Source organism: Melanotaenia boesemani, chromosome 4, assembly GCF_017639745.1.
Source record: "Melanotaenia boesemani isolate fMelBoe1 chromosome 4, fMelBoe1.pri, whole genome shotgun sequence".
NCBI classification, from domain to species: Eukaryota; Metazoa; Chordata; class Actinopteri; order Atheriniformes; family Melanotaeniidae; genus Melanotaenia; species Melanotaenia boesemani.
This window is the reverse complement of record NC_055685.1, coordinates 24,304,579-24,332,566: the sequence shown is the minus strand read 5'-3', so window position 1 is coordinate 24,332,566 and position 27,988 is coordinate 24,304,579. Positions and strand designations below refer to the sequence as shown.

The 27,988-nt window shown below is 37.6% G+C and overlaps 1 protein-coding gene across 1 annotated transcript in view; it reads left to right on the top strand.

Moving 5' to 3' along the window:
- The window catches only part of LOC121639085 (voltage-dependent calcium channel gamma-2 subunit-like), a 63,768-nt gene extending 36,104 nt beyond the window's left edge, over positions 1-27,664 (top strand). The window contains exons 2-4 of the mRNA XM_041984279.1: positions 1,399-1,482; positions 23,296-23,436; positions 25,379-27,664. Of these exons, the coding sequence (XP_041840213.1) occupies positions 1,399-1,482; positions 23,296-23,436; positions 25,379-25,911 (758 nt within the window). The 3' untranslated portion in view covers positions 25,912-27,664. The remainder of the gene's footprint in view (positions 1-1,398; positions 1,483-23,295; positions 23,437-25,378) is intronic.
- Positions 27,665-27,988: the final 324 nt, after the last annotated feature.

Below are 27,988 nucleotides of genomic sequence, written 5' to 3'. Positions count from 1 at the left end.
AGTAGGGTAAAGATCTTTTAAACATACTGAAAAAATCAGTATCATTAGAGCTTCCATATGCTGTTAACCTTTAAAGCATATTGTTGAACTTTAATCAGATATAAAGATCATCTCTAGAACACATGATGAAAGAAAAACTTCATGTTTGCCTGGGTATAAATTACATCGGATATGAGACCTTCACTTAACAACCAGTTTTCTTGTACTACATATACATTTTGAGTATATTTAACTTAACTATTTACCAGCAAAACTCTATAAGACAAGGGTTTGTGCTGTTGAGAAGTATCTTTCTTCCTCATGTAGTGCTGTCACTCTGACAGAAATCCAAAATACCACATGTATAGTATAGAAATAAAAAAAAAATGATTATAGCTTTTTGAAAGAAGCTGACAGGTTTCTCTTTCTTCTTGATGAAACATCTTCTTTAGCACTGTAGCTATCAAAGTCTGCCTTGATGAAAAAACATTTTGTCCGCCTGAGTGTTTGATGCGGACTATTAAAGATATGTAAATATGAACCAGTCGGTAGGTAAAGACCCTGTCAAGTTATTTCTTTTCTTTTTTAAGTTTTATTTCTTTAAAATTGATCTTTTATCTACATTTCTGTTTAAAATTCTAAATAATTAAAAAAATTTCCACCGCAATCACTCATTTTAACAAAAAGAGAGGCTGTTGAGAAGACGTTTGATGCTGTAGCAGGTGTGTTTGTGTATGTGTGCGTGTAACTGATGCCCATTTCAAAGCCAGGCACCAGTCTTTCGTCCTTCATTTGTCAATTAACAAGGGCCCATTTAATTGCAGTGGTTTGGGAGGGCACGCAATTACTACTGGAGCTGAACCAAGCACACACACACATAAAACACACACACAAGCACAATCCATCTTAATGAGCACCACTATTAGCACTCACCCCTTTCTTCCTCTCTTTTGTTGGAATGTGTCTCACTTTCTTCTCACAATAGGCCCAACACACACACTCACACACACCTGCATTTCTTTTTCTCATCCAGCTTGCTGACCTGTAGAGTTTCTCCTTCTTTCACCTCTTGGTCTTAAATTTGACATTTTTCATTTTTTTTGGTCTCCATTTTCTTTCTTTTTTTTTTCTTTGAATTTATCAGTCCCATCCCATTCATTTTCTCTTCTTTTTCACCCCTCTTCTCTGATGCCTCTTAAAATTGTTCTTCTGCAGTTCCCTTCTCTCTTTTAATGAGCAATTATTTCATTGTTACAGCAGTTTAAGTGAAGGGGGGACATATTACTCAAAGGAGAAACACAATTACATGCACAATGTCAGGTTTAATTCCTTTATCTGTTTCCTTTTAACTGTGTATTTTCTCTTTGTTGTATTACAGTTCTTTCTTTCTTTCTTTTTCTTTCTTTCTTTCTTGCACAGGTACTTTTAAAGGCATGTGTAAGCAAATAGATCACTTCCCCGAGGATGCTGACTATGAGGCGGATGCTTCAGAGTACTTCCTACGTGAGTTCTTCCTTTCATTACATGTTTTTACCCTCGTCATCTTGTGTTTTTGGTTTGTAGTCACACATATTGTCTGCAGTCTTTTAAGCTGATGCTGTGGGAAAATATTTAAGTTGCCATACCTGAATAGCACTGACACATTAATGTCACAAACATTTTGCAATGCAGAGCCAAGCCAAGCAAGGAGTTTAAGTTTACCATTCTGAAAAAAAACTTTTCATCAAGCACCTTGTAGTTACACAGAAAGTAACTACCTTGCAAAATCAGACTTAGCCATTGAGGACAAAAGGAAAATGTAGGATAGAGGGCATGAGGAGGAGAGAGGACAAGGACAGAGTGGCAAAAAGTTGATGAGGGGGAGAAACTTGTGAGGACAAGGTAAAGTCAGGGCAAAGAGGAGGAGGGGTAAGATGTGGAAGTGGCAGGATGGAGAGGAGGTCGCTCATGTGGAAGAGGTGGAGGAGGCAGGAATTACACAAGAAAGAGTGATGGACTCTTCAAGAAGAGGTAGCAGAGGAAAGCAAAGCACTAGGAGATGAGAAGGTTGAGGAGGTGAAGGACAAGGAGTAGAGTACCAGTGCAGGGCTGTCTCTCTCCCAGCGGCTCACCAATTAGGACACTTTCTTCTATAAATACTCCAGGCTCCACAAAGTGGGGCACACCTCTCCCTCTTCTCTGTCCTTCCATGCATTCGTTGCTTCCTCCCTCTTGCTTTCCATCCGTCTGTCCATCTCCAGTGAGGCCTTTATGCCTGTCTGACAGCTGGTGGATGACGCTGTGGGGTGAAGAGAAAGATGATGGGAAACATGACAGAGGGAAAGGAAGTTGTTCCAAAGTCCTACTAAATATAATTTTAGAAAGTTTGTGAAAATCTCAAGGTACTTTTTTGTTTTAAATATTTTAGAACAAGGATACAGAAAACAAACATGCTCTGTTTTTTATATATACAATTCTTATTTGACTGAATTCTCTAAATTTCCTAATGTATAACCATGTGGACCATCTGTATTTTTACAACTATTCTTTTAGGTTAAAATGAATGCCAAAGAAGTATCCATTCATTTGAAAAACCTGACAGAGAAATAACATCAACTGATATGTGCTTTGATCGTTTTTACAAACTCTTAGTGAACACTGACTGATATTCAAACAGTAGAAAGAAGCCATTAGGAACTATATTTAATTTTATACGAAGCTACATGACTGCTTGTATTGCGATGTGAATTCTAGTGTATGTAATGAATGTATTCTGGTGTTAGTCTCCTTTTCACTTGTTAGCTTTTCAATGGTAATTTCTGATAATGACCGATTTGCAAAAACCAAAGGGGGAAATAGCATTTCATACACAATTAAAACAACTACAAACATTTTATTAGTCATATCTTAACATATACTACAGTGGAGTTTTCCTAGTTCATCTGTCTGTTTTCAGCATGGCTTGGCTCAGTGGGTAGAGTGGTCGTCCTGCAGCCCAAGTGTTGCCGGTTCAATCCTGGCCTGTCAAGCTCATGTCAAGGTGTCCCTGAGTAAGACACCGAACCCCTAATTGCTCCTGATGGGTTGTGGTTGAACGCCTTGCATGGCAGCTTCTGCCATCAGTGTGTGAATGTGCGTGTGAATGGGTGAATGTGAAAAAAGTAGGGCTGCACGGTGGTGTGGGGGTTAGCACTGCAGCCTTCATAGCTGATTCAATTCTCGGCTGGGGGTGTGATTCGAACCTGAGGGGCGGTGGCTTTTCTGTGTGGAGTTTGCATGTTCTCCCTGTGTATGCCGGGTTCTCCGGCTTCCTCCCACCGTCCAAAGACATACATGTTAGGTTAATTGGTCACTCTGAATTCTCCCTAGGAGTGAATGTGAGTGTGAATGGTTGTTTGTCTCTGTCTGTGTTGGCCCTGTGATGGACTGGTGACCTGTCCAGGGTGTACCCTGCCTCTCACCTGATAAAATGCTGGGATAGGCTACAGCTTACCCAGGACCCATCACGGACTAAGCGGTTGATAATAACAGTTGTTCTTATTCTTACCATATGCTCTGCATAGCAAACATAAATAATATAAAAATATTTCTTTTAAAAAGAAAAGCAAGCGAAACTCTGAAATGAAAAGAAATGTGACAGAATAACAACACAAGAACAAATTCAAGCTATAAGCACTGATGATCAGGTCCCTGCAGCTCAGTCAGTTTTACCTGTTCAGGTATGTAGATTTATTCCAAAAAATTTTTATATTTTTTGTCAAAAAAAGTTATTTATTTATTTACTCCGCATGGACATTAAATGTTTAAACAAATAAAAATTCTATGTAGAATACATTGCCATTTCATATACAGTAGCTTGATGACCACTCTCACCAGAAAAAAATTGTAGCTATTAGGCACATTTGTACACCTTTCCAACATGCACTAATTTCCCAGTCCCTAGTAGTAAACTTTGGGATGTTGAGATCCCCAGGTTCTTGTGTTCTGTTGGGGAGTATTAATATTAATATGGCACAATTCCCATTATGTCAGGTGAATAACAAAATGTGTGAGTTGCATGCATAATTTTTTTAAGTCATGTTGTGTAACATGTTGACCTGACCAAGTAGATTAATTCTAACCCTTGTACTTTTAATTCCTAACTCAATTACCAAGTGAGAGAGCAGCCGAAAAGCAAGAAGTTGTGATGAGAAGGAAGTAAAGAAGTGTAATGACTGTATAAAATACAGCAGGGTAAGATTAGAACCAGGTATCAGTGTATAAAGGGAAGGTAGGCCCTGAATGCAAGGTTTTAGTTTTTGGTTTAACTTTCTGTTTTAATCAGGAAATTTTGTAATACATGGGCATTTTTTTTTTTTTTTTTTTTTGTTTAGTTTTTTTTTTATTTTTTTTTTTTGTTGTTTTTTCTCTCATGTTTTGGCAGACTACCAGCAATGCAAGTTAGCTTGTCTGTGCTCTTTCATTCATTTTCAATAACTAGCTGTGAGGGTTGTGTGCAGGTGATTGCAGGTGAGGGTGGACCTTGACCAGCCACTTCTGGTAAAGAAGTGCTCTGGAATCCCCTCTGCATTGCATGTGTAGGTGAAGCACACGCATTCATCGCTGGCAGACCAAAGCTGCTGCAATCACTGCTGTGTAATGCCCTTTGAGATCTTGCAACATCACCTGAAATGCTTCAAACGACAACCCCAAACTCTCTAAAACTGCAGCTTAATCCAGTGACATGACCACAGCAGATGTTTGCTGAGGGAATTCAGCATTCATCTTATATTCTACCTGTACTGTAAGCTCTCTCCAGCAAGTAAAAGACAGTATTATCTTGTCTCTTGTTTTATCGCTTGTTTTGTCTCTCTCTGTCTTTCTTTTACTCTCTTCCTCTAATAATGTCTCGTGCTGAATCAGCCATGGTGCATTTTCAAAACGGCCAGTGTGTTTATATCTGTTTCCAACTGTGACGCATGTAGCTGCAACGTCACACGGCGTCCTGGAAGTAAAAGCTGTATATTGCAGTTTCTCAGCCTCGGGATGCTGCTGGGCAGCAACAGCTCCAGAAATGGATATAATGGGTCATTATGCCATCAAACAAATCCAAAACACAACGCGTCTGTGCATCCATTGCCAGGCATGTTGTTATGTCATTTCCTTCCACTCACCCTGATAGTGTCAGTGTTGAACAGAGTGAGGGAGCAATGGCTTTCTCTGATTGTGAAAGCATCATATTGGCCCTACAGGCTATGGATGACAGAACTGGTGTGTCTTCTCCACAGCGAGCCATTGCACCTTTGTGATGCTCACTTTGTCACAGGCTCATGGTCAGATTTTTCCCCTGCTTCTTGAACCATTAGCTCTAAGCTTAGTTTATAAGAGCATAAATTTAAACAGGTCTGATCTTCCTTTGAGAGAAATTGAGGCAATTCAGAGAGTCAGGGGACCACAAGTGTGCAGTTTCCATCAAAGCATGTGTTGCATGCTTGCATTAAAATAATCTGGTGTGTACAACATATATGTGTATAAAGAACATTTAATAGTATAAAGAATTATATATTATATATTGTACAAATAATTTTTTATTTTGATTTATGCACATAACTTTCATAGACTCCAGGATTATAAAATCATGATGAATGTATTTCACTGATTTTTGCACCTTGGTTTTGGTTTTGCAACCAAAGCTGATCTTGTTGTAGTTGCATTCCCTCCAAGAAACTGAATAGCTGGCAGAGAGTCGATGATGGCATACAGTATATTCGGACATATAGTAATGCCATTTCTTTATAACTTTTGTTGTTGTTGTTATTGTCTTGAATTGTTACCTGAAAGACTCTCAGTACTGCCACAGTTTTATTAATGCTACCAAGCAGCTGCTCTTTACCTGACTGGTTGCCTTGCTATACAAACATCAAGACATGAAACCACTGCTTTTTAAAAAAGCTTCAAATGACTCCAGTATATCTTAAGTCTACTCTGACATCTTGAATTTCAGCTGTCATGTTTGTTTATTTGTTTGTTTGTTTGTTTTTTACAGCCAGAAACCTCAGATAATACCAAAATATAAAAACGATAATCGTGACAGTGGATTTGTTAAGTGTAGGCTTCAGATGTGCAAGCAAGACATCCACACTTCATTCAGCCCAAGCTAGGACAAGATTAATGTGACTTTGTAAGGAACAGATTACTTTAAAAAAAAGTATATGTCCTGAAATCCATGTATTTAGCTTTTTCTTTGTCGTGGCCCTACTCCCTTTCCTGCATTTTAAAGCTGCAATAAATTCACAAAAAGTGTTGGAAGTGTTGCATCAATCTTTTAGCGCATTGTAACGTTGTCCTTCCCCTTCGCAACAACCAAACAAAGCTGAGGATACCAAGTAAGGAAGCAGTTTTTTTTTTTTTTTTTGTCACATTCTTTCTGCAAACACATCTTAAGAAATGCTAAATGGGCCATCGACCAGTCCAGTACCTGTACCCTCTTCTTCTATAGTTATGCCTTTCTAAAACCTGCAGAAAGTGGTTTTACGTTGTCTAAATCAAATATGCTGAGCGGAAATGGCGGAAAAATAAACTTCAAATTTACTATGAGCTGTACAAACAAAGCCTACGTAACTATAACAGTGAGCTGTGCAAGGCCAGAGAGCTGCATTTATCTGAAATGATTAACAGGAATGTCAACAATTCTCACACTCTGTTTGCTATGATTGAAAAACTTACAAATCCTCCCAAACAGATAAGCCCAGAGCTCCTTTCCACTGAGAAATGCAACCAATTTGCAAACTTTTTTAGCCAAAAAATTAAAACAATTAGGCAAAATATTAATTCCACACAGTCAAACAAGAAAATTAGTCTGTGTCTAAAACCCGGAAATAATTCTGATGTCATGTCACAATTTAAAATGGTGAATTTAAAAGTCCTACAAGAAACAGTTTGGCATTTGAAATCAACAACATGCACTCTGGACATGATACCATCTGACTTTTTAAAAACAGTTTTTACCTCAGTAGAAAGTGATCTCCTACTGATAGTTAACAGCTCGCTGGCATCAGGCATTTTTCCCAAGTCACTAAAGATAGCTGCTATTAAGCCACTCCTAAAGAAAAGGACTCTAGACGCCTCTATAATGAACAACTATAGACCTGTCTCTAACCTCTCTTTTATTTCCAAGATTATTGAAAAAGTTGTATTTCACCAGCTTCATGACTTTTTAAATGAAAGTGGAAATCTTGATAAATTTCAGTCCGGCTTCCGACCTCATCACAGCACTGAAACAGCTCTGGTCAAAGTGTTAAATGACATTAGGTTGAATACTGATTCTGGTCAAGTATCAGTCCTGGTTCTGTTGGATCTCAGTGCTGCGTTTGATACTGTAGATCACAGAATCCTGTTGCACAGGCTGGAAAACTGGGTTGGACTTTCTGGAGCGGTCCTTAACTGGTTCAGGTCCTATTTAGAAAGCCGGAGTTATTTTGTTACGATCAGCAGCTATGAATCCGAGCGAGTGGCCATGACTTGTGGAGTCCCCCAGGGGTCAGTCCTTGGACCTCTTCTGTTCAACTTGTATATGCTCCCTTTGGGTAAAATATTACAAAACTATAGCATTAGTTATCAAAGTTATGCAGATGATACACAACTTTATGTGTCTCTGTCACCAGATGACTGCAGTCCAATAGACTTAATGTGTCAGTGTCTGGAGCAAATAAACACCTGGATGAGGGAGAATTTTCTACAATTAAATGAAGACAAAACTGAGATTATTCTGTTTGGTAGCAAAGAGAAGAGGGTCAGCATTGGCAAACACCTGGAGACTCGGGCTCTTAAAATTACCAACCAAGTTCGTAACCTGGGAGTGTTGATAGACTCAGATCTGACTTTCAGCAGCCATATCAAAGCTGTCACTAAGACAGCTTTTTACCAGCTCAGAAACATCAACAGAATTAAAAGTTTAGTCTCCCAGAAAGACCAAGAGAAACTCATCCATGTATTCATCTCCAGTAGACTGGATTACTGTAATGGTCTTTTAACAGGACTTCCTAAAAAGAACACTAAACATCTGCAGCTCATCCAAAACGCTGCTGCTAGAGTTTTAACCAGGACTAAGAGATCTGAACACATCACACCAGTTTTAAAATCTTTACACTGGCTTCCAGTCAGTCACAGAATAGATTTTAAAACCCTTCTGATCATTTACAAATCCCAGAATGGTTTAGGCCCAGAATACATCTGTGATATGTTCAGAGAATATAAACCTAGCAGAGCTCTTAGATCCAAAGACTCTGGTCAACTAGTCCAGGCCAGAGTCCAGACTAAACATGGAGAAGCAGCATTTAGCTGTTATGCTGCAAACAAGTGGAACAAACTGCCAGTGGAGATTAAACTTTCCCCAAATGTAGACATTTTTAAATCCAGGTTAAAAACTTTTCTTTTCTCATGCGCCTATGCATGAAATCTGCACGGTAACTTTTTTTAACTTATCTTGCTTTTAATCATTTAAATGTAATTTATTATTTTATTGTGATTATGTGTTGATTATGTGTTGATGCCTTTTACTATTCTAATATCTGTAATGTCTTTGTTTTATGTAAAGCACTTTGAATTGTCCTGTACATGAAATGTGCTATACAAATAAACTGCCTTGCCTTGCCTATGCCAGTAAATCTCTGAATAATGTGTTCCTAAATTAAGCATATAATTTTCTACTTCAATTCTACCATCAAATGCAAATAAGCCTTAACAAGAACACTGATACAGCCCCATACTATTACAGAGCCTGGTTTTTGGTCTTGCTGTTGATACCAGTCTGAAGGAAGGATCTCAGAATTGTATTGAAAAAAAGGAGAAACTACAATAGTAGTTTCTCCTAAAGTTAATAAAATAAAATTTAATACACTCTCTGGACAAATTAACACAAGGTTTTTGTAACAGTAAACATTTGAGGGGCATTTGTAAATGTATTTTCATATTGTAGCATGGGCCTATAATCCCTTTTGCATCTTTAATTTCAGCCCCTGGTGAATCATGATTCTTGATGCAGTAATGTTTGAGGGATTTAGAGATCATGAGTCCCCAGCTTAGACTTGCACCCTTGCTCTTAGTGCCCTTAAACTTCACAATATCCCTTAAAGGACTTAATGATATTACTGTAAAGAAAACGATAATATGCTCAACCTTTCCAATCTGTCTTTGAGAAACATTGTTTAGAAACATTTAATTGCTTTCACTCACACATTTGCTGACATCTAAATTTAACTGAAATCAGTTCAATTCAATTCAGATTTGTGTGTGTGTGTGTGTGTCTGTGTGTCTGTGTGTGTAGCACTAATTGCAACAAACTCATTTCAAGACACAGTCCAATTCAGTTTGATTTATTTTTGTCTAATTAATCAAACTTAAACAAATCCATTACATGATCCACATCCAATTTATGTTAACTAGAGCTGTGTATCGCCGCTAATTTCCTGAATCGATTCAATTAGATTCACAGCAGCTAATTCCGATTTGATTTTTATTAAATCCATTAAATTCATTTAGTGCTATTTTTGTGACACCACCTATTTTTCTTGAAAATTAAAGACGTTCTTAGATAACAATTTTATAAAACACTGAGTCCATTTGTGTGACAATCAAAATCAGTTCTCTAGGAGTAATCACATAATCATAATAATCTGATCTGACACATCTACATGCATTTCTTAAATACCATAACAATACAGTATTTCCCCCAATTCACAGCCAGAAGTGTAGTGATGGGGGGAAAAAAAAAAAAACACATGAAAGGGGTCAACAAGCAAAAGCCAGGGATACCTGCTGACAAAAAAAGAGAGGCACATTTTAATGACAATAATAATGTCATATAATATATGGAGAAATAGAAGGAGTAAAAAGAGAGAGAGAGAGAGAGAGAGAGAGAGAGAGAAATGGATGGAGGTGCTCAGTACATGGGACGACCCCCAGCAGTCTAATATGAAAGGATAACAATAACTAAGGGAAGAAGTAAGGGTTAAATAAATTGTTAATTCAACAGTTTCATTAATTATTGTTAAACTTGAATTGGCCGCTTAAATATGGCAAGTTCCCTCCATTTAACTAACTTTAAGCTACATTTAAAACTGTGATTAACAGAATTTGAAAGCAAAAATTAAAATAAATACCTTCCAGGGATTATTTTCTCTGACTTCCATTTTTACATCGAGCCCCAAATGGCCACCTTAAGAACTGCATTCATTTTTCAGCTGCAGCATTAATGACTGGGACATGTCCAGTGGTGCAGCCGTTTCTGTTTTGTGTTATTGAATGAATTAGCCTTTTTAAAATCATTTGAGAGCCAAACTTAACAGACATTAGATTTCTGTGGGAAAAAAATCCACATCCTCAAATGTAGGCGACATTTCTAGAGAAATGTCACCAATCATGAACAATGCTGCCATTTAGGCAATCTGTAACAACAGGAAGAGAAGATCAATATGACATATAGGATGGAAGCTGTCATTCATTTTGCATTCTTTACACACTCACTCTCTTTTCTTCTCCATCTCCCCCTCTTTCCCTAAGGGTGATTTCAGTCTCTCTCCCTCTGTCTCTTGATCTCTGAGCTGTCTCACGCTGCACTCCCCTCCTTGCTTTAGCCCTCCTCACGCTGGGTGAATTTGCACATGTGGTTATGTAAGAGCAAGTAGTCAGCCTTCATCCTGCAGCAGTCATACTATGAGCTACAGCCACAGAGAGAGACAGTCACCACCCCTATCTTTCACCACAGTATAATAAAAAAGGACAGCTCTCATGGTTTACCACTGTACCCAAATAGGTTTTTGTATAATATGCACCATTTTGGCACCATGACACACAGTAAATTCAGTCTTCTATTGCAACCTTAGGGGGAATTAGGGCAAAGAACACTTAATTTTTCAAGCCTTATGCATCAGATAAAATCACACAATGGGGCTGCAACAATGTCACAAGTTCTCCTGAAAATATTTATGCAAGGACACAACACTCATCTTAGTCTGCTAAGACTCGTATGTCCTACATAAAGCAGTGTTCATAAAGCCTACTAGCCTTCATATGTCTAGCAAAAGTCTGAGGTCTAAAGTAGATTTCAGTTCAGAAATGTCATAAGATGTTATGTTTTGGTGTTGAGGAGATGATGGCTTTGTGGCTGTTTGTAGGTGTGTTAAAAAGTTAGTTTGACTAATTTGTATAAAAGAAAACTAAGTGTGTTGGTGATTTAACTGACACAGTAAAAGATGTGCTGGCATGCAATAGCTTTGACTTAACATTTCTGTTACTGTTACCAGCAAGTAAGCGGTTAAAAGATGAACTGAGTTCCTAAACGCATTAAAGTTTTAAGATAACACTACATCAATGTTTTAACTAATATTCCATAATTTTTATAGTTCCAAGATAAAATTAAAAGAAAATGGTCTGAAGTAAAGTTAAGACTCCCATCAGTTCTTAGAAAGGCTTTGGCAAGAACCATGGCTTTCACTGGATTTTTGTTGCCAGCAGCAAGTATTACAGCTCTTGTTTTGGGAAAAGTTCCCACTTTTCTTGCAAAAGAGTCATTGCTCTGTGAGATTTACTGTATGTGTTGTTTTGAATGCACTGCTCCTTTGAGTCAGTGCTTATACTTGATAATGTTAAGGCCAAGGTACTGAAGGGGCAGTGACCAAACCTTTCTCTTGGGAGTTTATTGTGGATTTTGAGATGTGTTTAGGATCACTATCTTGTGATAGAACTCATCCTCCTTTAATTATGAGCTTTTTACACACAGTTTGATGTTTGCTTCTGGTATTTGTGATGACTCCTTTTTACGTTTAACCATTATAATGACCCCAAGTCTCTGGCTGCAAGATAAGCCCACGTTTAGATTAATGCACCTTCATGCTGAATAACTGGAATGACACTTTTTTTTCAACTTCCACATCATTTTTCTCTGCAGAGTTACTATTGCACATTTCATGTAAAATGCATTAGTCTTCTTTATATATTTATCACCAAACTTCTAAAGCTGAATTTTGAGGTGAAGATACAGTGCGTCCTTACAGTGTCACGGCACGACAGTGCAACACCCCCCTAAATCTCTAAAATCTCCCTGAAGATCTTCTGCAGCCAGTCATGAGTCAAGCCAGTCAGGAGTTCAAATAGACATTTCAGCCCCCAACATGAACTCAGTGCTTTTTAAAGTAACACTACAAAACTTTCTGACCTCTGTGCTTCTGGCTCATTTTGATGGCACACTGAAATTCATTAAATACATTTCTGGACCAATCGTTGCCCTGCAACATGCTGAGAAAATGCACTTCACAATTTGTCTTTTTCTGTTCCAGACTGTCACTTTACAACAGCATTTTGTTTCACGGCATCACCTCACATGCCAGCAACTGGGTATCAACGTACTGGCTGCTCGAAAACATTTTGTAGTGCAGTAGTGGGACATCAAGCACTATTTTATCAGTCTTATCACAAACTGAGGAAGAGGCTACATGAAAACACTTTGCTAAACCCAAATTTTCATCTTCAGCGATAACTAAGTCATTACCGGGGCTCATGGTTGCTGACTTTTGGGAAAAAATGTTTTAGGATTCCGATTATTAAATAAAAAATTTAAATCAAAACTCAAAACCCATCTGTTTAAACTCTTTTACTCTCTGTGACCAATTGTTATGTATGTTTTTAGTTTAAAATGTCCTCTAAATGTTTATTTATTGTATTTTACTCTGTTCCTGTAAGGTGAACTTGAGTGTCTGGCTCCCATAATTAAAATGTATTATTATTATTATTATTATTATTATTATAAAAAGCTTTTAAGTGTATGTCACTTTATCTGATAATGGCTGTAACAAAGCCATATCCTGCACAAAATTATTTAACTTGTGTTACAATTTTTCCAGCTCATGTAGAACATGCTAGGGTCCAAAGCATGGATGTTCTTTTTCCCTTTTTTTTCTCTCTAAACTTGTAGAAAACAAAAATAACAATTTAATCTTACCAAAAATTAATAATTGTGGGTAGTGTTTGATGAAACTTTATGCCCATTTGGTATCAACTAATATGTTTTTTATATGTTCTTAAATATTTATAAAGTGAGCTACTATACAAGTTTAAAGCTATACAATTTAAATAAGCATGTGACTCGCACCCTTCCATCGAGTGAATTGCACTTGATGGACAAGTGCGAGTCACATGCTTGTATCAAATAATGTACCTACCTTTCATGCTGTATTAAGGAATCTTATGTAGAAATTTATGTGTCGTTTAATGGACTCAAAAAATAATAAAATTACAGGGTTTTGACTGAGCCAACACTAAGTGATACAAGGCATTGCTCCTGTTTTTGGAAGCACTGGAATAAGTGTCTGTTTCTACATAGACTGTTATGATCTTTTATAAAGCTTGTTTTCTTTTCTTTTTCATGCTTGTTGGTATTGTTGTTAACTAAAGAAAACAAAGAAACAAAGAAAATAGTAATAATAGCACAAATTGCTTAATACACCCAATCCATGTTGATAAAAGCTCTGATACAGACACATTCTCCTTAACCCAATCTAAACTACAATTTTTAAGAAAAAAAAAAACAAAACATTTGAACAGGCCCTGATATAATTGACTTTCTATATATACCAAGAACAGGAGACATAACTGAAATACAAAACTGCAGAAGGTAAAACTGCTTCAGTAAAATGTGTCATATAAAGAAACCGGCATCCCCTTTTTTTAGATTATTGCATCACTGCAGAATTATGTATGCTGCTTTATTGTAGCGGCAAGACATGGAGCCCTTTTTTTCTGTTGTGATTTAACACAAAGCCAGTGCACTTACCATTTTTCCTGGTAATATCTTTATCTACAAAGCAACAGATGACTATTGAAGCAAAAAAAGATGTCATGAAGTAGAAAGCACTGTTGTAGTGCAACAAAAAGAAAATGAGTATCTTGCATTTTTTTTAGTGCTTTTTCAGTGAAACTAATCTGAGCAAGCCAAAATATATTCACATCACAAAAAGGTCCTCAATCCTGAGGTCAGAAACCTGATCCTTACAAAGATAGAAATATACACACAAGAAGATTCTGGATTTTTTTCAGAACACTTTGAGATGGAAGCAGTGCACAATCTTTGTCTTGCTATAATTAGAAAGCCGAATGCTTGTAGAAAATGCTAATGTTTCTAATCGGGATGCCAGGAGACACGTGATGTCACCCACTGATGACATCATCTGACTCACTGATGTCACTGCAGCTATTTTTGGCCAGCGACTAGTGACATGGGGGCATATCACGATTTACATGAGTAATACGGCATGATAATGACTGGCAGGCTATGCAAGCTTCTCCGTGTGTGTAAGATATTCATAACCAAAAACACCAACATACACACATTTACACATGCACATTTAAACACACATCTGCCGGGTGGTGTGAATGTCCATACTGGATTTCTTTTTCTTCCATTTGAATAAAATCTGTTTCTTTGCTAAACATGATTCTCACAATGAACTTGCCTTTCATAGCCATTTGCATGCAGATACATACATGCACAAATATTTTTCCCCTTAAGCTGTTTTGCTGAGTTCCCAGTACCACATGTTCTTTGCTGCTGAGCTCTCCCACGTGGGCGAATTTCGTGTGTGGGTGGGTGGGTGTTTGTTAGAAGTTAGATGGGTTTGTGTGCAAGAGACACACCGAGCAGATTGTTTCTGCACAAGTAGTGTGCAGTGTGTATAGGAAACACCCCATTATAAAGAGAGAGCAAGTGAGAAGGTGGAAGGCTGATCGATGAGCGCGTTCACTTTGTAGCTTGTTGAACTAAAGTGTGTGTGTACAGGATGTGAGACCAAGTAATGGGGGGTTTCTGCACTGTAGATTGCCCATACACACTGCACAGTGTGTGTGTGTGTGTGTAAATCCAAGGAGCTCCCATGGTGGTGTCCACCCCCGCCTCTATAATTCAACCACAATTACAAGGCTCTCCTCTGCTGCAGCTAATGAAACCATAAGTCAGCCAGCGAAAGACACACAAACACACACCACTGCAGCAGAACCAACCAAGCAGTGGGAGGAATGAAGGGAAGATGAAAGTGTAAAAAAGAGGAGGTTTGAAGGTGTAGAGAAGATTGTGTTTATGTGTGTCTGCTCTGCCCTCCGGATGTAGGTGCTGCTTAACTTTGTTCATTTGAATTGTTTCCCCAAAGGCAAATGTAACTGTGGAAATTAATCTTATCATTGGTTTCTTGCCACCTTTATATTAGAGATAAATTGTCACAAAGCTAATCATTAGGGATTTGCCCAGTGTTATACCCAAAATCCCAACTGATCAATCTGTGGATGCAAATAATTTATTGGTTAATATGTTGCCCTCTAAATAACTACATTTTTTTTTTTGTTTGGTTTTTTTTAGCAATTAACAATAGAATTAGCAAACACAGCTAGCTGGTGCTAATGTTTGTTATTACTCCTCAGACTTCTCAACTATAGATGTTTTCGTAGAAGCAGTACTGGGAAAAAAATTAGTTAAATATAGCTTGAAATACATTAGACAGTTGGGTTGTTTTGTCAGCAAAGCATAGACCTTTTAGAGGTGACATCACTTTTTAAGTATTTACATGCAAGCAACAATGGCAGGCCCACTGTGGCTCTAAAAACAACATTTACAAATTTTTTGTTAATGTTTTCACATATTTGCTTTTTGTGAGTAATATTAATTCAGCATATGCGAGTGGATGCAGAGCTTGTGTAAGTGGAAACAATGTAATTAGATACTTATACGTACAAATAATTTTTGTCATACAGTCTATTTTGGAAAGAAATGTTAATTGGATTGGACATTTGATGGTTTGTACCTATTACTTGCTTGTAGCATGTAACTAAATAGGCTAAATGGCACATAATTATGAAGCACAACTGCATTTAGGTCTAAATGAATTAACTCTGTCTGCTCCACCTCCTCTTTATAGTTCACAATTTTCTGTATAGAGGGTGAGTGAGTTTTTGAACAATAGAGCTGGTCAAATACAGCCTGTATTTAGTACAGTTAACAGTTTAGACACTCATTCTTGTTATAAATAATGAGACCAGTGTGCCAAGTCTTTGAACTGCGGTACAACTCACCCGTCTTAAAGGGAAAGCTTCAGCCAGTACGTGTGCTTTAGTACAAAGCACAAATTTGCATTAAAAAACATTATATCTGGTGCATTTTTAAAAGTTTTAACAGAGAAATTAAAAAGATAAATTCAATTCAATTCAAATGTATGGACAAGTAATAAAATAAAATGTTTTATACCATTTTATACTGTAAAAGCAGCCTGCAGGTTTATTGAGCTCCGTCAGTCCAGGAGAGACAAGAATGGAGCAACATTTATGTCGTCTCTCAATGTCCCAACCGGCAGTGGTCAGGGTCCACAAATGTTAAATCTCCGTCCTTCAAACGCCACTGTGGACATGCCAGTATCTTTATGAAATGTCAGGATCAACAGCAATGTTGCATTTAATTTTACATGGGGCATCGTCTGTCTTTCTGTCTTGATTACCTTACTTACATACTTGATACAGAGTGAATGGTGGACAACATTATATAAACGATTTAGGATAGACTTACTTGCTTGATACGCATTTAATAATAAGAGTGAATGGTGGACAACATTATATAAACAATTTAGGATAGACTTACTTGCTTGATACACATTTAATAATCAGAGTGAATGGTGGACAACATTATATAAACGATTTAGGATAGACTTACTTGCTTGATACATTTAATAATCAGAGTGAATGGTGGATCATATTTCTTGCAAAAAAAAAGATGTAGGAAACTATCTGTGGACTTTGTTTGAAACAAAATGTTGCATCATCCTCTGGACACACACAAGCTGTAAGAGCTGCACCCGCCATCTGAAATGTTTGTGTCGTAACTGCGGCCGACCAAGCTGCAGGTTCTGTGTCAGAGCCGGTTACCTTGGCAACGCGTCACAATGAGAGATATTAAAAAGTCCACTCAGCCGCTGCTTGTGAAAAACTTACAAGTTTAACATTAAAAAAACAACATTGAAGCATTAATAATTTATTTAAATTTTTTTTGTAAGTGACCATGTTATAAGCGGGATAATGTCCTTCAAGGTGTCCATTATCATAAATTAATGGACTTCGCGTCAGACGGTTCACACCTCCGCATCGTCCATTAATTTATGATAATGGACAACTCATCGGGCATTATCCCTTACATAAATGTATATATGAATACATATTCAGTTCATGAAGTTCATTTAAAGCCCCTTGCACATGTCCACTGATTTCTACAAATCTGGTGGGAACTGAATGTGTTGATGTCATGAGTAAATTTTGCCTATGGTGCTTCTCTGTAATATTTTGTGACAGTGGACCCAATAGACTACATGCATCGTTTTCAACACAGGTGTGAACTGCTGAAGACATTTATTTTGATATATGATCAACTGTTCAAAAGAATCCAACACATTATTCTATCAAACAAATAATGTTTTTAAGTTTCTTTCCTCTATGGTTTTACCTGCATAATTAGCTGTTTCACCATTTTCTCAGCATCTGAGCCACATGGACATAGAATACGTGTTTGAGCTAAAGATGAAGCTTCTGCACTCCATCTGGCCAAGTACTTCAATATTTTATCTGCTCCCCTTCACTGCTATATTGTTTACCACAATACTGCATTTGTTAGCTCAGTGTACATTTTTATGACAAAAGAAAATGGCATTATAAGTGTAACTTTGTAAGGACTTTTGTTTGGAGAGTTTGAGAGTTTAGTGCAATAATCTTCCAAGCAACAGCAGTGACTGTGGAGAGATAGTATCCTCGGGTGAAATAAACATCACGCATTTCTTGAACTGATAACAACCAGTGTTGCTGTAGTGTAATTAAATCCTCAGTAGTACAACACTGACTGTTCAAAAGCTTTAATGTTTTGATATTTCACAAAGATTGTCCCTGTCTGAGACCTCTTGGTTTGCACAGAGTCCCCGGTTGGGCAGAAGACAAGGTTATTTAACAGAAGTGGGTCAAGAATATTAACAGAAAGAATTTTATTTCCAACTTGAAGCACTCAGAGTGTGCTAACCTCCACCAAGTCATTGTAATATTTTTACCAATGATTGTGGGCATTATTTTTGAGTTTCTAAGCTGTAATGGCAAAAATATTCCAACCTCATACTAAAGAATTGTTTAAAAGACTCCTGGTTCCAGGCGAGGATCCAGATCACCCTCAAAATCTAATCAGTTGTTTCTTATTCAATTTCTGAGATTTCCTGAAAATTTTATCAAAATCCATCCATAGCTTTTAGATTTATGTGCTAACAGACAGACAGACAGATAAACCAACGCCACAGAATACACAACATCCGACCTGGCAGAGGAATAGTAACAGAAAGGTAAGTTCCAGTAAAAAGGTGTCAATTCAACACTAAATTCTGCATTTCCATGTTGCTGTCAAGCTTAACACGGCGCAACAAGTCATGTTTATTATGTTAGTTATTGCTAATGGACTAAGATACAAGACGCTGCCCTGCTGCTTAGAGGAAATTACTAATTTGGGAGATATTGTAAAATGTTACAAAGTATTATTGTAAAAGCGTAAACTTTGGTGATATGTTTCATTGTTAGAATGTGAAACATGAGCTGTATTTATGTTGTCATCTAAATGAGGAAACTGCATAAAGTAGATCAGAAAAATGTCTAATTTACTAAATCTGAAGAAGTTGTTTTTCATGCTGGACTGACATGAAGAGATTCTGCTGTTGCAGTGATAATGTTGACTTTTAAATCAGACTTGTTGGTAACTTTATTCTCCCTGCGGTTCATATAAATAATTTTATTTTAGCTTTCAGATAAGAGCTATGAAATTGGTGTAAGCACTGGTACATGTTAGTCAGGAGTAACACACACAATGATGCATCATTCCATTGAATGCAGGAATGTGACATTCCCAGCTGCTCATAACCTCCTTGAGAGACCTGGAGTTTGTATTTTGTTGCTCATCAAAAACTAAGTAATTGATTAAAAATTAAAAAACCTGAATACCTAAAAAAGTAAAAATCCAATAAATATTTCATTTATTAGGATCATTGATCTGCAGAGAATGACTACAACTAAACAATCTAGCTAAAGTAGTGTTCCAGTGGTCTACTTAAACTGAGATGGGGAGGAATGTCTAGTTGATTTTTATCCCCTCCTTGCTCCTTGCTCCTTTCTCTAGTCTGGTTATTGTGACAAATGCTTAACTAACACGTAAAACGAAATAACTTCATGACTGGCAGATAAAATCCCTTCATCAGTGGGCCACTGCCTAATCTCGTCAGACCAGATATCTGTTCTGCTGATAGTGTCAGCAGGCGGCAGCAGTTACAAGGTTGCCACCACAAGAATGGCCACACCTCAAGATGGCACAACACACAAAACAGCTGTTAGATTCGTCTATTAATGAAGTTTTCCAACATGCATACAAATGCACATTTGCATGATAATGCTTTGTGCATCACATTAGGTATTTAGAAAAGTTTGCATTGCTAAGATAGCAGGATAGCACTAGATATGTCTAATGATATAATGATACAGCATGACAGGGTAGCCTCAAGTAAACAAGGGCCAGTACAAAACCAGAAGGATAGAGTTTCAGCCTCCACAATGGCCTCAAGCATGCTTAAAAAAGAAACCAAAAACATACTGTGCAAGTCTCTTCATGCTGCTGCCACTGCAGTGTACTCACTCTCAGTTTGACTCTCTCTGTCTCTATGCCATCATGTGCTTGGTGGCGGGGTGTGCCTGCAGGCCCGCACATTTAAAAATTCTTCCTTTTAAACTCTCTGCCTTCAGCTTATAGCACAAGTGCAAAGAGAGAGGGAGAGACAGTGAGACAAAGACTGCTGGAGGCAAAGTAGCTTCACAGAGAAGTGAAGGCCTGCAGTCTTTATGCTGCTCCGTTTGTCTCGTCTTCTTTTTCCTTCTTTGCACTCATCTTTTTCTTTCATGCTCTTTTCTTTTTGCTAAAAATTTCCATATTTATCCCTGTGTTCTCATTGTATTTAGTCAATGTCAGCTTTTTGCACAGTTTCCTTTAATGTAACAGCTGGTAGTTGGGTATTCTGTGAAATTTAAAATCTCAGCTATTCCTACTTACTTCTACATTAACTGAATATGATCTCTCAACATGCATCTCTTGTTTTTTTGGGGTTTTTTTTGTTTCGTTTTTATATTCACTTTAAAAAAATACCTATAACTTGCTAATACCTATTTGTGGTATTAGCAAAATGAATGTGGTACCATAATTTAATCTCGCTTATTGATGTTTGGCACATTTGTTGTTTGTTTTATGGTATCACATTTGCATCATAGCATTGATGCTAAACTCGAATGTCATAGCAGTTTCAGAAGCATGACACTATCAGAGGTATGAACTAGTTTTGGTTATGTTGGTGTTGTGCAGTTGTATTTCACCATTCCTTTTTCATTATTTAGACCTTGGGTTTATTTACCCTCTTTGTACAGAAATCGCTATTGAAATTGTTATTGTCCTCAGATGCAAGAAGGGTAAAAAAACAAACATGCTTTATTCTAAAACTTTGAGGTGTATGCTGGTATCACATACTGCAATTTTTGTCAGCATCCTTGATGTTACTTATTCATGAAGAAAGTAGCTTTTAGTGGCAATGTTCAGTGAACTGGTTTAATTGCTACAATGAATACAGCAGTCATCGAAATGTTTAGTGTAAGGCCAGGCATGTGTCAAAGCAGTGTCTAAGTGCATGAAGCTTAGCAAACAGCCAAGAAAATTTTGGTTGAAAAAAAACAACCATTCTGCAATTTAGAGTACCGCCACAGTCATGTTTGTTCTGTGCTGTATGATTCACCTCCAATAAGATAGAGTACAGGTGTGTTTGTGAGTTTGTGCCAAAGGATACATTTTTGCTTACTCTTTGAAAAGCAAAACTGTGTCTTTGTGTGTATACTGTCTGTGCATGATATTAGGGGGTTTTCCAGCTTGAAGGCAATTTGCCCTGACGCCACATGTCAATGAAGATGAGGAGATGAAGTTAAAACCAAAGGAGAAGGAAAAAAAAATCATTTTGGAGCAGTTTCAATTCTGAGGTCACCTTAATGTTTGATCTGCTTCAATGGATGAAACCATCATATCGCTGCTATGTGAGAGAGGTGAAGAGGAAGAGAGATACAGCGATGAAATGGGGGATGAAATTGAAAGGGGAAGAAAACTAGAGTTACTGATATTAGGCACATTACCAAGAAAAAGCCATGATTTTTGTCACCAGTTTGTTTGAATCTTAAGATAAGGCAGTGAAAGTCATGTACAGTAAATTACAAAAGCAAATTTCTCATTTTTAGCCTTCATTATGTTTTTGGGTCATGTCACCATTGTAAAGCATTAACATTTTACCCAACAATACTTTAAATCTAAAAAGTGAAATTCATACATGACAATAATGACAAAAAAAAATAAATAAAATCGACTTGTTTGATGATAAAAAATGGAGCTTTTAGAACCAGCTTCTTTAGTCGAACTGCATTTTCTTTTTAGACTGTGAGACCATATTCATCTTTTATCTGCACTCTAAGGAGGACATAGGGTTGTTGCATATTGGTATTGTTTTCTTTGCATATGCCATGATTAGGGTTAGATAGATATCACGTTTTGATGTAAAAATCAAACTCAAACCCTTGATGTTCCTCACAAAACATCACAATGTGACACATTGTGGAGACATCAGGTTTTTTTAGTACGCTGAGATTGCATGTGTTTCCAGTGATGGCAACTGGCTTTGTTTTCTCTGGCAACCAAGCTAAGGGATAATACGGTACTGTCGTCAAGTGTGTACATTGCCAAGTCAAAGTTCAACAGTACACTTTTGCACCAGCAGTCTGACTCTAAGCAAGTCAAGAATGTACTCACAATATCTAGATCGCTTTACCGCAAGTTTAAAATGTACACAAGAACATAAAACTGAGTAAGGCTGAACTAGAAGGTCTGAAATTGTGATAATTTTTTGTTTGTATATATTTTTCTTCATGTTTATCTTACATGTTAAAAGCATCACAATCTGACTTTATATTTACTTAAGTCTGATTTAATACAACAGAGCATGAATAAGTCATAAGAAAAGCAAAGTTATGTGAAGTTCCTTGTTAAACTATATATTTTTATCAGTGTCTGAGTCATTTTATGTTACGTACAGTGACAACGACATCTTGTCATTTGAAATAAAAATCTTAAAACAGGACTACTCAATTAAGGCCCATGAAGGCCTCACCTACATCATTTACATTTTCTATAATATTTTTATTTGTTTGTTTTGTTTATTTACACACATACAGATGTAAAAGAATGTAATTAACCAGACTGAGAGAAATATAGGTGCATTAATTTGATTTCACATAATCTGATAAGCACTCAGATTATTATATTATATATAACTTCTGTTATCTGATAAAGCATATCACTTTATGCTATTTACTTGGCATTTGAATAATCTGCTATCTCCAGAAATTGGGCCATGATTTGATTTTTGGTGTGCATGTAAACAGGCAAAGTGCTCTTAATCCATTTACGTTTTACACCCTTTGGGACTTGTAACTAAATTGGCTTGAAAATAACCAGAATTTAAGAGACGAGACAGTGGTTACCAAAGAAACAAGCTCTATGACCATTGCAGTGCCATGACAACCTTAAGGCCAGTCCGTAAATCTGGCACACAGTGGGCACAGATAACTGATGTACAAACTGATACAAGAGAGAGAGGAAGGACAAAGGTAGATGGAGAGGTGGAACAACAGAACAATGAAAAGGGGTTTAATAAACAAGACAAATTTGCTGCTCGTTTAAGGAGAATAAAGGAATGGTTAGTTTTTACTTTTAATTTTTTTTTTTTTTAAGTAAATACAGTTTATCCAGTGGAACAAAGGCAAAGTGCCAGACCACATAATGCTTAGGTGGTAAGCTCTGAACAAGAGACTCCGAAGATCACACAAATGTTGTTTATTCTGGCCCATAATTTATTAAACTATTGTACTAAAAAGTTGTAAAAAAAAACCTCTTGCCAACACATGGGCACAAATGTATTACTACATTTTTGGAATAACAGAGCCTTCTCTCAGTGATAGCTTGCTGTTGATGCTATAAGGTGTCAGTTGTACGGTAGGTGAGAAATGATCATCAGCTGCTGAAATGTAGCACCATTACCTCAACAACTATATAGGCTCACATGATACCACACACATTCCACTTCCATTTTATGTTTTCAGATTCTAATCTTATCCTTGGAAAGTGTCCACTGGTGACAATTCTGACATCTATTTTTGCTTCTATGCGTGTTTATCCAGGCGCTGTACGAGCCTCCAGTATCTTCCCCATCCTGAGTGTGATTCTGCTCTTCATGGGGGGGCTTTGCATCGCCGCCAGCGAATTCTACAAGTCACGCCACAACATCATCCTCAGTGCTGGCATCCTCTTCGTCTCTGCAGGTATATGGGAAGAAGGGGAAAATGCAGAAAAAAAGGGGTGGGGGGCTGCCTGTTTTGAGTCCTTGTGTGCATGCATGTGCTGTGGTTCTAGGCCATGGCCTACTGTGTTGCACTAGATAACTAATTCCCCTCCAAGTCAAAAGTGAGAAATGCAGCTCTTTCTGTTTCTCTCTTTCTTCACACTATCTGTGTCTGTCTCTCTCACCGGGTTGCTAGGCTAAGAGGAGGCCACTGGGATTACACTCTAAAAATAAGGTGTCCCTGTTACTCTTTTACTCTGATCCATCTCAATGAGGCCTTCTGAGTCCAAACTTCACAGTCTTCTTGTATATATGTTGCTATTTTCACTGTTTCATTTTTTTTTTTTACATGATGCAAAAAGGTTTAGTACTAATGTTTTTCTCACTTCCCATTGTACATAACAAAACTAATGGATTAATCTTGTAAAAAAAACGTTTTTATCTAAACATTTAATTCTTAACTTCATGTCACTTGTGGTTCAGTTAATTATCTAATCAGTTATTACCATGAATATAAATTTTAACCTGGAGTGCTTGGAGGGTGTGCTATTGCTTAAGGGCAATGGGGTTTCAGTCCCTCTGGGAAAATTTCTGTTTGTGTTGTGTCAGATTTCATCTACAAAAGTTTCCTTAAACTTTTAAGGTGCTGTATAAGAACAGGGGTGTATTCCAGAAAGGAGGTTTAACAAATCCTGTGATAAAGCCTGTGCTCGAGGTTGCTACACCCTTTGACATCTTAACCTGCGTTGTCGGTTCCAAAACACCGGCGTAGCCATCACAACCCTGTGTTGGTTAAGCCAGCGTGTGCACGTCCATGGCAAACCTATGAATTGAGCAAATCACAATGAAAATGACCAAAAAAGGAAAACAGCTGCATCTACCATCGCCCACCATTATAAGCAAATTTAACTCGTCTGCCCCCAAGCATACGTGGGTTCAAGTGAACACAAACTATAAAAACATTCTTCAGACTCATAAAAATTTCTCATCTGGACACAAGAAAAAATTCCTCTAGTAGCCAATCATTTCCATCAATAAGAAGACGTCGGAGGGATGGAAGACATGTCCAGTGCAACCGCAACAGCCTTCACCCCTGGAGGAGCTCGCCGTGAGCATCAACCAGGACCCACCAATGATAAGGGGCATCCCAGGGAGTTATGTCATAAGTACCAGGCCCAGATGACTGCAAAGTAACTGTATAAAGTCCACCTACAGCATCAGATTACAAAAGCGGACCAGAAAATAGAATATTTAAAATTTTAAAAAGATTTTTTTAAAAATCCATGGAGACATAGGCCAGAATGTCAGTTAATGATAACATTGCACAATGAAGTGTTTCTCTTTTCAGGCAATAAGGTATGCAATGGGCAAGTTGCCAGACAAAAACTGAATAAAAAAAAAAAAGATTTTCTTTTATTTGAATTAAAGTGGTTTTGACAGATTTGAGGGGGGGAGTCACATACGGTGACCTTCCCTCAAATCATTATGCTGGAGATATGTTGGACATAGCCTGAACAAAACTTACTCCCTACCAGGCTATGTTCACAGCACGTTTCCATATTTCCGTAACCCAAGGTTACTGTTTAATCTAGGTTAACATAGCCAGCTGAACCAGTTAACCTGCTTTTTGGAATACATCCCAGAGCATTGTAATGTTTGTTTGGTCTGTGAATAGTTGGTCAGTTATGACATGACATTTGTATGATTGCCCAACCATCAGTTTCCAGGCATACACACAATTGTTACAATATATTTATGCAGGAGTGTTTAAACATCTTCTGATCAGCCATAAATCCAATTTAGGGTATAAATTATTATTTTATTAACTATGCATTCATTTCATAATTTTGCTTGTTTGAATCTATTTGAGTTTTGTTGAATTTTTGTTTTGATTCAGTTATTCTCCTCTTTTCCTTTTCTAGGTCTGAGCAACATTATAGGAATCATTGTGTACATATCAGCCAATGCTGGCGACCCTTCTAAGAGTGACTCCAAAAAGAACAGCTACTCCTATGGCTGGTCCTTCTACTTTGGTGCCCTCTCCTTCATCATGGCTGAAATGGTGGGTGTACTGGCTGTGCACATGTTTATCGACCGCCATCGGGAGCTACGAGTGGGCGCACGAGCTGCCGACTACCTCCAAGGTGCAGCCATCACACGCATCCCCAGCTACCGTTACCGTTATCGACGCCGTTCACGTTCCTCATCCCGTTCTACAGATCCCTCGCACTCTCGCGAGGCATCGCCAGTGGGTCTAAAGGCCTTCGGGACGCTGCCATCTACTGAGCTGTCTATGTACACGCTGCCCAAGGGCCAAACGGGCACCCCGACAGCTACCTATAACTCCATGGAGAGGGACCACAACTTCCTGCAGGTCCACAACTGCATTCAGAAGGACCTGAAAGACTCGAGCGGCCACAGCAACACTGCTAATCGACGCACTACACCTGTATGAAACAGAGATGAACCACAGACATTGACAGAAATTAGAGGGAAGATGTGGAAAAGCAACAGAGGCAAAAATGGGAAGAGACATGGGCATAAATGGATAAATTTACTAGTGAGGGTTATGTTCTGAGAGCTCCACAGCACCTCCGATAATCATTGAATTTCTGTTTTAAAAAATGGAAAGAGAGTAAAAATGCATTTAAAAAAAGAAACATGCATGATTTTCCCATAAACCATTGTTTAACAAGATTTGGACATGTTTGTAACGAGTTGAAGTGGTGATGAATCGGGAGGAGAGACTTCCGGGATGCTGGGTTGTGGTGGGTGGTGGTTGTTTTGGGGCTGTGGAACCATGGAGTGGTGGGCTGGGCCACACTGCCTGTTCAAAGGCGAACTTTATATTTTTTACTTTTCCTCAGTCTGAACAAAAGGGGGCATAGTCTTCCCCTTGGCCCAGCCTATGAACCTGCCCTTGCACTAACATACAACCAGCTTCCCCACACATACTCTATAGACACCCTTATACCCAACTCCTTTGTTTAGTTGCTGTATCTTCTTAATTTTATTCTTTAATCACAATAATACTGTGAACCATTGCGGTGTGGGATTCAAGCAGGGAGCATTCAGGCCGCAAAAAAATCTATAGATATATTTAAAAAAGAAAAAAAAAAACACATAAGTTAATATATGTATTGATTATATATAAATATATGAATATATATGTTAATATATCATGACTAGACGTCCCTGGCGCAAAAAAATATCAAAAGGGAAAAAAAAAGCTGAGTAACTTATGAGTTACTGTAGTAAAACTGTATCAAGTCATCATGGAAACTAAACCAAGAAAGAAGATTCAGTGTGACTGGCTCATTTGATGGCAAAGCCTCCTGCCTGCTTGATAAACAGATATTGGTTATTACTAGACACATTATTACATACTTTTACAACAACGAAAAACAAAAGAAAAAAAAAAATCTTCTGGCAGTCCGCCAAAAGCCTTGGCAGCCATCTTTGTTAAGGGTCAACTAACGGTGAAAAGTTGACAACATTTTTCTTTATTGTTTTTCTTTTTGTTTTGTTTTGTTTTTGTTTTTTTTTTGTTTGTTTATTTTTACCCCACAAAGGGGCAGAGTGAAGAGAGAACTCTGGCTGTGGGATAATCTCTCTGCAAACTTGAAGACGACTGTGGACAATGAAACGTCACTACTGCCAAAGACACAAAGTAGTACGTGAGCGAGCACGGCTACCATCGAGCTGAAGCAAAGTGACTCCAAAAAAATTAAGAATTTACATGCATGCTGATCAAAATCATCCAATCTGCTTTTAAGGAATCTTTGTTTTGAAAACTAACAATGATATCATGTAAGGGCAGTGGGAAAATAGAACTTAATGTTACAGTACTGTGTCTCTTCAAAGATTTTTTGTCTTATTTTTTTTCTTTTGAGTGGGGATTTGGGGGGGGGGGCTTCATTGCGCTTGAAACAAAAACAAACTTTGGAAACCGTATCAAAGCTATTTTTAAACAGAAGGAAAATCTTATAATGCCTTTTTGTTTCAATAGTTTTTTTCACAGTTCAGTTAAACTCACACAGCCTTAGTCTTTTTCTTTATATCATTTCTTGCTCTTTGGTTTTACATTGTGTTGTTGTAAATGAGAATATTAAAAAGCGTAATATCTTTCAAGGTGCCAAAAATGAATGATTCTGAACTTGGATGCATCAAGTCCTGATGACAAATAAAAATTGACCCCTCACCCTGTAGGGAACTGATTGAGTTTTTGTTGTATTATGTATGATGGGAAACACAAATATACTACATGACAGAGAAATTGTTGTACCTTAGTTTTATCTGGCTCATGTGCTTGGATTGTATTTTGGTCTTTTCCTTTTAGTATTCAACCAAAGGAAATGTATTTTCTCTTTTTAGATGAATGAATGTCACTGCAGGAATGAGAAAGTCTAGGAATTTTTCAGGACAGTGAAATAGCCTATATATTTAATTACAATGCACAACACCCATAATAGAAGGGGAGAGGTAAGTTAAAAGCAGTTGGAGTAACAGGTTGTAGATTTAGGCTAAATATT